We start from the raw sequence: 10,935 nt of genomic DNA, 5'->3' as shown, positions 1-10,935 counted from the left end.
TCCCATTCTGAATTCTCTGAGGCAAGAGTCCCTGCAGCCACACTTGAAGTTTGAAGCTGTTTGGAATTAAAATGCCTTTGACAATAGGGGATGCAGAAGGGGAGCTGAGCTTCAGTGATACAGACAGAGAGCTGAAAAGGCAGCAAGACTTTGATCTGGGAAATGTAAAGTAAAACAATCCTGGATTTAGAGGAGCAGAGGGGCTTGTTACAAAACCAGATGAGATCTGTGTGCTTTTACAAGCAAGAGAAGAGGATAACCTGAGAGGACTGGCTGGTGACGATGCACGTGGGGCTGTGTGGATGCCTGCACAAGGTAATGGGACTAAAACCCAAGGTGCGGATTGTGATAGTTATCCAATTTCCTGTGATATCCTGGAGAAAACTGACTAAGTTAAGCCTTATTGAACTAAGTCTGAGCATTTTAGGAGTTCATTACAAATGCAAAGGAGTATGTATTATTGTGGGCCTGAATGGAACTTCTTTAGGAGGAAGACAGGATTAATGCAATCTCTGGGAAGTATTGTGAGCTTCAAAAAACTATGCTGAACAATGGAGCAGACCTGATTGATCTTTTGGGACAATATATGTGAAGTGGAATTCCTGGGAACTACTTAGGAGGAGGGGATTGCAGACTCCCTCATATGGACTCAATCTCTGAAGCTTTGCAGGGGCGGGGCAGGGTGCGGGGGAGGGGGTTTGCATGCTGCTCACCTGTTACATGAGGGAAGTTCACACACAAACTGAATAAAGGAGTAACTGACTTACTAATGAGTGTGCTTGTTCTGAGTGAAAGCTGTTATGAACTTGTGACCACAAAAAACCCCCTGGGTGGAGCTTGAAGGACTGATCACCACCTTGAGCCCTGGTTGCAGCTGGGGTGATCTCTGGTAAGCTTACTAGCATACATGCAGCTTCTTTAATTATTTTAATATATTTTCTCTGTAATGCTTTTACCTTAAGGATCAATGTATTTTCATAGAATGAGCTGGGTGATAACTTACTTGTGGTCAATTACACTGTTTACTCTCTCTGAGGAGAGAAGTGAAACAGGCCTGCTTAGGCAGTCTGTCTTTTGCTGGGGATATCACAACATAGTCTGGGAACTGTGCAGCCTGGAAATACCTTGATCAGGAGGGAGAGAGACACGGGTCTCCACCCCAGAGAGGGGATAGGAGAGGAGCCTGGAGTGGGAACCCTGCCTGGACCCTAAAGGGGGAATATAGGGGCAGTTACCCTGAACAGTGACAAGGATATCCTAAGGCAGTGGCTCTCAACCTTTCCAGACTACTGTATCCCTTTCAGGGGTCTGATCTGTCTTGCATACCCGCAAGTTTCACCTCACTTAAAAACTACTTGCTTACAAAATCAGACATAAACATACCAAAGTGTCATAGCACAATATTACTGGAAAATTGCTTAATTTCTAGTTTTTACCACATAATTATAAGCCAATGGGAATATAAATATTGTACTTACATTTCAGTGTATAGTATGTAGAGCAGTATAAACAAATCATTGTCTGTATGAAATTTTAGTTTGTCCTGACTTCATTTAATGCTTTTTATGTAGCCTGTTGTAAAACTAGGCAAATATCTAGATGAGTTGATGTACCCCCTGGAAGACCTCTAGGTACCCTCAGGGGTACATGTACCCCTGGTTGAGAACCACTATCCTAAGGAATCCGTAGTGTGACTGAGGGAAGCAAGCCAGAGCTGCGGTGATGGAGCAGGACACCGTGGAAAGAACTGGGTGAGCGAGGCCCTGCTGACTAGGAATCAGCAGATCTGTGGTGGGACAGGTAAGGGAATCCCAGGTGAGAGATTGATATGTGAGGACCTTTTACTAATGTCTATATACAGGGAGACATCATGTTTCACCGGTGTGCTGATTTTCTGAACTACTGACTGTAATTTGACCCACACGGCAGTGACAAAAGCTTCATGCGGGAAGTAGAAGCATTCTGAATGCTGTGATATCCCTGGAGACTGGTATGAGATAAGAAAAAGATGTTTTAACTTAAACTGTTCACAGTCAGCATGTCATTCTCAATCTCTAGCCAAGTAACTGGCAGAGTGGAGATCAGCCAAGGCACAACAAGCCTTGGAACTGAACAGTCTCCTAGAAATCTGACTCGGGGATCAGATAAGGTTCGGCTCCAAAAAAGGGGAGAGACTGAGAACGGGAATTGATGGGTAGGATGTCACTAATTCCGATTAATGCTCTTTAGGATTCTTACAGAAGTTCAGTGAGCACTGAAGTCATCATTTGAAACACTTACTGCTGCCGACATCTGATTTATCAAGGTCTCTTCCTTAAAACACAGGGATGCCATTTCATCCAGCTGCTCTCGATGGGCTTGAATCACAACCTGCCTAATTAACATAACAAAAAAAATAATGATGGTTACATAGCTCTCCGTGCCACCTGTAACAATTATTAGTGGGCTCTGACAAACTTCTAAGGAGAGGAAATTCCACAGATGGAGGGCTTCAGCTGGGAAAGCTCTGCCACTGAACATATTCCAGGCAAGATCTTCGTGTCATGTACACCTATGTCGCTCCATTGACTTTAGTGGCCTATGCCAATTTACATCAACTGAAAAGCTGGCCTGGGGCATTTAAACAGGCTTCAGCTGCAAGCACTTCTCAGCTGGTCTTTGCTGTGATGACGGGGTACAAGAAAAGAAGAGTCTTCAACACCTTGAACTGAGTCTAGAAGTAAACAAGTAGCCAGTGCAGAGACTTTAGCACAGAAGCTATGGATTTATGCTGGCCCACACCACACAGAAGGCTGAGCAGCTACTTTCTGCACTAGTTTGAGTCCCAAGGACAGTGGATTGCAGTAGTCTAGCCACGGATGACTAAGAGGGGAGTGGCCCACAGCTTCTTGGCTAGTCATAGATGGCACAGTGGCCCATAATTCCTCTTACCAACTGGAATCCAGGAGCAAAAATGCTGCCCAGTAGGACCTTGAGACTGTGAACCATGCTGGTGAAAGTCTGGCACATGACCTTCCATACACAGCGCAGACACCTCTATTAACTCCTCTAGGTGCGTCTCCCTGCCAGCAAGCACTGCTTCTGTCTGAAAGGGGTTGAGTCACAGCCAGTTCATCTGGATCCATGTCTGTTAGATAATGGGAGGGCAATGTCTAGCTCAGAGCTGGGCAAACTCATATCCGGCCCGCGGGACCCTCCTGCCTGACCCCTGAGCTCCTGGCCAGGGAGGCTAGCCCCCTCCCCCACAATCTCAGCTCACTGCGCCGCCGGCGCAATGCTCTGGGGGGCAGGGCTGCGAGCTCTTGCCTGGCAGTGCAGCTGCAGAGCCGCGGCCTGACCCGGTGCTCTGTGCTGCACGGTGGCGTGGCTGGCTCCAGCCGGGCAGCCCGGCCGCCTGTCCTGGTGCTCTGGGCGGCACGGCTGTAGTGCTGCCAGTCACTGGCACTCCAGGCAGTGTGGTCGGGGGCAGGGAGCAGGGGGGGTTGGATAGAAGGTAGGGGAGTTCAGGGTGGTGGTCAGGGGGCGGGGAACGGGGGGTTGAATGACAGCAGGGGCTTCAGGGGGCAGCCAGGAAGGAGGGGGGGTTGGATGGGGCAGCGGGAGGCAGTCGGGGCAGGGGTCCTGGGGGCAGTCAGGGGACAGGGGAGGGGCCCTCCATAAAATTTCAGAAACCCTATGTGGCCCTCAGGCAAAAAAGTTTGCCCGCCCCTGGGCTAGCTTTTACTATCTTGAATGTAGGTATCTGATTTCGCTATCTGGTTAGCTGGACTGGCCGTTTCATATTTGTTGCCGTAGGGATGCAGTAGTTATCTAACAACTTCTCTATATATCTGACTCCAAAAAGGTGTGTGTACGTGTTTGTAAAATACATATAGCACCATATAAAACATTTAAGCAAAAGTACAATGTGTGTGGTCAGTGTGTCTAGTCCATGCAACAGAAGATAGTGTACTTGATACAAACTTACTGAGCCTTTCCCAGCGCTTCTCTGTTCCAGTTTGATGTTTCTGACGTATTGATCTGGGCGCTAATGATGGATGCATTTGGGCGAGTGTTTTGATTTGCTAATGATCTGATCTCTCTGGTAACGGATCTTGAATCCTGTTCCGCACCATCATCACAGTCTTGGGTAAAAATACTTTGCATCAGTTTACTCTTAAGCAGCCCTATTTCCTCACCACTGAATGACAACTTGAATGTATCTTCAGAATGGTTCAAGTCCTTGCTCCTGAATTCTGACCTGGGCTGCAGTGGGCTGCTTTCTCTAGAGGGGGATGAAGTTGTACACTCCACTCTTCCTGCATTCAGAATGGATGGGGCACATGAAAAATAACCCTTTTCAGGCAAATCAGCATGTACGGTCTGAGACGTAGGCCCAATGTTGGGTCCTTTACACATGCTAGATTTTTCTGGGCCGCTCAACAGGCTACCAGTGGTATTCTCAGCATCAGCATCATACTGCCTGCTGTTACCCAGGTATTTTCTGCACTTTAAGTTATGAAGAAACAATTCATCTTCATTCTCTCCACAAGGGTTTTTGACTCTGACAGATGCTGATGCTTCTGTCAAGTCTTCATCTCGGACAAATAAACCATTAATAGAACTTTGATGTGTGTTCCATGGAGATGAACCTCCAAGGCTACAAGAAGGCTTTGCATCATGACAGGACTGTGAGAGCTGCTTGTTCTCAGTTTGTGGGGAGTGCTGCAGAGTGGACTTCCTTTCACCGTGGTACATTTGTTCACCCAGCTCAGGCATGCTGTCTGTTGGTGAAGCTTTATTTCTAAGAAACTGCCTGGCCTCTCCCTCTAATCTTTTGCTGGGGCTACAGGTTTTTCTTTCCAACATCTGTTTCACTTGGAGAGCCTCTTCTTGATCAGCTGCCTCCTCGCTATCAAGGAATGACCTTGTCAGAGGGGCCATCAGCTCAGAAGTGAATTCTGATGAAGTATTAGAAGCTCCACAGGGGCTAGCTCCATTTTTTAGTTTCTTCCCTTCTACGTTTCCTGCAACTGGAGCTTGTCCATCTTTGCTGGATTCTTCCCTTTGTGCATGTGGAAGGCTGACCTTGTTGCATTTTGTAGTCCCCGAATCCAATGTGTGGAGAACATGGGGACTTTGTGTCCCCTTTTCTGGGAATGAGGAGCTTTCACCAGGATAAACTAGATGTCTGTATTCGGATTTGTATTGTTTGTGATCAGCTGGTAAATCCTTGCTGTTTTTCCAGTTATGGACAAGTTCTTCCCGCAAGCAATAAGGTTTCTCTGCAGTATTATTGTTCACAGAAGAATCAATAGTGAAGTCGTCCTCTGTGCTCCACTCAGACTGAGTCTTGCTGCTTTCTCCATCTATAATAGGCTCCCCTGGTTCTGGAAATGTAAAGTCCCTCCCATAGTCCCAACTGTCATTAAGTTCATGCTCTTGTGTATGTGTTGCATGTTCAAACAATAAACCCTGTCTCTCTCGGCCTTTCTCCTCCTCACTTTCTTGTTCTCTCTGATGAAGGAAAAATGAAAGCTGGCTGCTCTCACTGGTGTTTCTTTTAACTTTCCTTTGGTTGGATATAGGTGAGAAAGAGTCTTCACTAAAATCACTGTCGTCCAGGTCTTCCAGCAGCATCCCCTCTTTGCATTGTGAGTCCGTGGGAGGAAGGCTCCGGTCTTGTTTAACTGTAATTTCCTGCGGCTTGTATTGGGCTAAAAACCTCTCAAGTGGTTGATAGTTCAACTTCTGCTGTAGAATAGGTAGCTGCTGAAACTGCTGGTGGTAAAGGCGTAAATGTTGTTCCCTTTCTTTCTGATGTGGAGGGAGACTTGCCCAAGTTTCAATGCACGGTTTAGTAAAAACATTTGCACAGCGCTGACTGCTGTCTGATGGGTGATTGCCATCTCCAAAGGAAAAGCCATCTCTGGAAATGAGCTGCTTTTGTACAGGTTGCACTGTCTGTATTTTCAGGCATCTGACAGGTTGTTTATCTTGAATACAATTATCTCCTTGGCCACTCTCTTTTGTCTCTGGGACTGCAGCTGTTGCGACAACAAAATCTTTTCCAGTATGATGCTTCTCAGATGGCAGTGTCAGATCATCAATCTTTTTCTTCACGGGATGCCCTATCTTTAGCATTCCTTTAATGGGACTGGTGCGACTGAGCCATGGTGAGCTCGGATTTCCTTTGTGGACATGACCCTTGGCTCCTTTTGGGGTAGAGGAAAAAGGGACATTGGTTGGATGGAACACTGAAGGGGATGCCTTTATTCTCAAAGAACTTAAAGGATGATGGAGTCCTAGTTTTACTTTCTTTGGAGAGCTCTTATCTCCCATGTGCGTGGAAGGAGAGTTTTGGATACGTTTTGGAGATACATTTCCAGCTATCCGACATCTGTTTGTGACAGGGGTACAACATTTAATCCCTTTCTTTAGTTCTTTTACCCTGTAAATAAGGACTGTGCATTAGAAAAATTAAATGCTTTCAAATAATTTACAATATCATTAGAGCAAACTAATACTTTGGTACATTAAATATTGACTTCAATGTCACAATTTGGATTTTAATCATTGGCTAATCCATGGAGGCATCAGATCATCAGCTGCTGCAAACCTCCACAGAAGTAACTGCATTTCTGTAGCAGTTTCAATGGGGAACAATAACAATACACAACAGTTTTAAATTAGGAAGTGAAGAATACCTCTGACCAATTTAAACTGAAGGAAATTGTATCTACTTCTCCTCTCCTCAAAAACCCTCCTCAAGACCCACGTCCATCTTGATGTCTATAGGAAATTAATGAACTAACATGGCTTTTGGTGATAGCTGATATCAAGAACATTTTTGATGGTCTCTTTTATCTTTCTCCTCCACCCTTTTCTGTGTTGCTTGTGTTCGGAGTCCTTGACCCGAAGAGTTCACAATGCATCTTCCTCTGGGTACGGACAGCATCTAACATATTCTGGGAAGTACCATCATACAAATAAAACTAGAGTTTGTCAAGGATGTTGGGGTTATCAACCTTACTGTTATGAGGAGTACCATGAGATTTGAATCACTACAAGCTGTTAGGACCTAAATTATGTATCATCTGAAAGAAGAATTTAAAACACCCATGAGAATTAAGTGCCCCAATATAATAGTGTAGCAGATGAAGATTATGTTTATGCACTGTAAGATGCATTTTTTGCTCTTTGCCCTAAGAACTCACCAGTTGATGCAATCCAAATATTTTCATCTCAAACCATAACTCCTTTTTGACTCTCAACATGGAAAATTTAAGTCACCTACCTGTCAGCATATCGTAATGTGTTCAGGGTGTGTTCCGTAGCTATGTGGCTAGGTGACACATTAGCTATCATACACGTCTTAGAATTTCCAATGAAAGAATCTTTTAATACCTTGGAGGAGGAGGAAAAATATAGCTTAAGATTCTCAGCAACTAATGTATTTCTTTTAAACAATCCAGTTTAACAGTTTAGAACCAAGTGTCCCTCTCTTCTCCCACCTAAACAACTTGCCTCTGTTGTGATTTTTCATATAAGATTTAAACTGAATTCAAGTGTTGAATCTGTCCTTTAAACAAGCCCATTTTCTTACTGGGCACCCCAAAAGTGCCAGTGTGTTTGGGAGAATAAAGCATATGTTACAATTACAGTAACGTAATCCTGATTACAGCTTGCATGATAGTACTACAAAGAATGTAATCACGAGACTATCTCTAAGTGGTTGTCCACCATATGAACATCTCAGAAGAACTCATCTACAAGATTGTCCATATAGAACTTCACACAGGAATAAAATAACTTTATCCTGGAGTTTAGTGAACTCTCCACCACACCATTCATAAAATCATAGAATATCAGGGTTGGAAGGGACCTCAGGAGGTCATCTAGTCCAATCCCCTGCTCAAAGCAGGACCAATCCCCAACTAAATCATCCCAGCCAGGGCTTTGTCAAGTGGACCTTAAAATCCTCCAAGGCAGGAGATTCTACCACCTCCCTAGGTAACCAGTTCCAATGCTTCACTATCCTCCTACTGAAAAAGTTTTTCCTAATATCCAACCTAAACATCCCCCAGTGCAACTTGAGACCATTACTCCTCGTTCTGTCATCTGCCACCACTGAGAACAGTCTAGATCCATCCTCTTTGGAACCCCCTTTCAGGAAGTTGAAAGGAACTATCAAATCCCCCCTCATTCTTCTCTTCCGCAGACTAAATAATCCCAGTTGCCTCAGCCTCTCCTCATAAGTCATGTGCTCCAGCCCCCTAATCATTTTTGTTGCTCTCCGCAGGACGTTTTCCAATTTTTCCACATCCTTCTTGTAGTGTGCGAACCAAAACTGGACACAGTACCCAAGATGAGGCCTCACCAATGTCGAATAGAGGGGAATGATCACGTCCCTTGATCTGCTGGCAATGCCCCTACTTGTACAGCCCAAATTGCCGTTAGCCTTCTTGGCAACAAGGGCACACTGTGACTCATATCCAGCTTCTCGTCCACTGTAACCCCTAGGTCCTTTTCTGCAGAACTGTTGCCTAGCCATTGGGTCCCTAGTCTATAGTGGTGCATGGGATTCTTCCGTCCTAAGTGCAGGACTCTGCACTTGTCCTTGTTGAACCTCATCAGATTTCTTTTGGCCCAATCCTCTAATTTGTCTAGGTCCCTCTGTATCCTATCCCTACCCTCCGGTGTATCTACCACTCCTCCCAGTTGTGTCATCTACAAACTTGCTGAGGGTACAATCTACACCATCCTCCAGATCATTAATGAAGATATTGAACAAAACCGGCCCCAGGACCGACCTCATAACGGCTGCCAATTAGACATGGAGTCATTGATCACTACCTGTTGAGCCCGACAATCTAGCCAGCTTTCTATCCACCTTACAGTCCATTCATCCAGCCCATACTTCTTCAACTTGCTGGCAAGAATACTGTGGGAGACCGTATCAAAACCTTTGCTAAAGTCAAGGAATAACCCATCCACTGCTTTCCCCTCATCCACAGAGCTAGTTATCTCATCACAGAAGGCAATCAGGTTAGTCAGGCATGACTTGCCCTTGGTGAATCCATGCTGACTGTTCCTGATCACTTTCCTCTCCTCTAAGTGCATCAGAATTGATTCCTTGAGGACCTGCTCCATGATTTTTCCAGGGACTGAGGTGAGGCTGACTGGCCTGTAGTTCCCCAGATCATCCTTCTTCCCTTTTTTAAAGATGGGCACTACATTAGTTTTTTTCCAACTTCTGGGACCTCCCCCGACAGACAATTCCCCGGGGAGTAACTGTCTGTAGCTTTTGCTGTCAGCTGGCATTAACCTTGTGAATGCTTATGTTTCCTTTATAATCAGAATGAATGCTTGGGAAGCTATGCAAGTGTCCAGTCTCCAAGGGGTTAACAATATGCAGTCACCAAATCATGGCTTATTTAATTTTATTACTATCATTTCAACTCTGTTCAATGAAGTGTCAATCACTGGCTTGGTTTTTCGTTTTACCTGAGTTAATTTGCTTTGCCGGAAAGGAGTATGAGCATGTTCCTGATCCAGAGCCCGAATACATTCCTTTAACTAAAAAGGAGAGAGAGACAAAAAATGTATCAGTCACGCAACAAAAAGGAGAGATTGAAACGGTACCCAAAACTATGAGAGTTCACTATTTCCCCTATCACCCTTATATCCTTAGAACAGACAGCAGCAGACTACACTTCCTTACACTAAGGAGTGGGGAAGGCTGCCGGCTTCCGGAGACCCACAGATAAACATATGCACAATAACACTTGCAGTCTTAATGTCTGAGTGACTATTTCACCATTCCATAACAAGAGAGTCGCTTTGGCAGATTAATAATGGACACACACAAAACATTAGGGCTACACTTTCAACACAGAGAGTGGGATTTAGCTATAGAACTCCCATTAAAATTAATTGGACTTGAGCAGCTAAATGCAAGTGTGCCTTCCTGAAAAAGATACCCATGATCTATTTTCTTGTTAATAATTATCAGCAAGAACAGCACGTAATCTTGGAGAAACATCTGCCTCTTGATTTGTTCGTTGCCTATTAAAAGACTGATATTTTCAAATGTCCATCTCTTTTTACCATGTGTCTTCACCAGCACAAGTAGAAGTGTGTCACAATCCATACCAGACTCGGATGCTTTCTACGATTGAGAAAATGAACCATGGGCCCACTGCGGGAAGCCATTACTAGTGAGAGTACTAGCAGTGACAGGAGAAAATATCTTGAGACAGATTACAGTACTGTGGTAGTAACTCTAGCTTGAGACAGACACTGCATTCTTAATGGGACACCATCCACTTCAAATCACATTTTTTTTTCTGAATGTATTTTAATTATTGTTAGAAATTACACCTAAGAGGCCTCTAACTGAAAGAGATTCTCTCTCTATTTTAGGGTTTTATACTGCTAACCATAACAAGTATCTGAGCACCTTCCACATGAAATCAATAGCAACAAAGTTTCTAGTGAATGTTATAGATTTTAAAGCCAAAAGTGACCATTATGATCATCTAATCTGAGCTACTAACATAGGCCAGAGAACCTCATCCAATAATTTCTGCACTGAGCTCATAAACTTCTGTTTGAGCTATAGCAGATCTTTTGAAAAGACATCCAGCCTTGATTTGAAGAGTTCAAGTGATGGAGAATCTGCCACAGTCCTAGGTAGGTTGTTCCAATGGTGAATTATTCTTAAAATTCTATGGTATTTCTCCCTTTTTGGGGTAAAAACTCTGCTTGGGGTAGGGTTCAATGGTAGACCCCTGTGATCGGACCTTCAGAGGAGATTAGAGAAGAAAAAGTTTCTCTTTTCAATTTATTCACAAATTGCTTTGTAATGCACCTTTAATCAGTTTCACTCTGTCTTGCACAGTCAATTTTTTCTAATTTGTGTGGGTTATTCACACAACAAGAAGTAAAAGAAAA

The 10,935-nt window shown here is 44.2% G+C and overlaps 1 protein-coding gene and 1 long non-coding RNA gene across 6 annotated transcripts in view; one reads left to right on the top strand and one right to left on the bottom strand.

Moving 5' to 3' along the window:
* The window catches only part of KIF24 (kinesin family member 24), a 40,721-nt gene that overhangs the window by 4,844 nt on the left and 24,942 nt on the right, over positions 1-10,935 (bottom strand). For 2 of the 4 annotated variants that reach the window (XM_037902621.2, XM_037902623.2), the window contains exons 9-12: positions 9,487-9,558; positions 7,277-7,386; positions 3,968-6,430; positions 2,281-2,374 (exon numbers count right to left, since the gene is read on the bottom strand). In XM_037902621.2, coding sequence (XP_037758549.1) covers positions 2,281-2,374; positions 3,968-6,430; positions 7,277-7,386; positions 9,487-9,558 — 2,739 coding nt within the window. Of the gene's footprint in view, positions 1-2,280; positions 2,375-2,400; positions 3,128-3,967; positions 6,431-7,276; positions 7,387-9,486; positions 9,559-10,935 lie in introns of those variants that run through there. The other 2 variants (XM_037902625.2, XM_037902624.2) reach the window with 2 other exon arrangements.
* Positions 731-10,935, top strand: part of LOC122465808 — a 33,782-nt gene continuing 23,577 nt past the window's right edge. Inside the window, exons 1-2 of one of the 2 annotated variants that reach the window (XR_006290873.1) lie at positions 731-889; positions 1,862-1,990. This is a non-coding gene — a long non-coding RNA (uncharacterized LOC122465808). Of the gene's footprint in view, positions 890-1,592; positions 1,801-1,861; positions 1,991-10,935 lie in introns of those variants that run through there. The other variant, XR_006290874.1, reaches the window with a different exon arrangement.

The sequence above is a fragment of the Chelonia mydas genome, chromosome 5 (genome assembly GCF_015237465.2).
Source record: "Chelonia mydas isolate rCheMyd1 chromosome 5, rCheMyd1.pri.v2, whole genome shotgun sequence".
NCBI classification, from domain to species: domain Eukaryota; kingdom Metazoa; phylum Chordata; order Testudines; family Cheloniidae; genus Chelonia; species Chelonia mydas.
The sequence above is the reverse complement of the archived record's forward strand: the minus strand, read 5'-3'. Positions and strand labels throughout refer to the sequence as shown.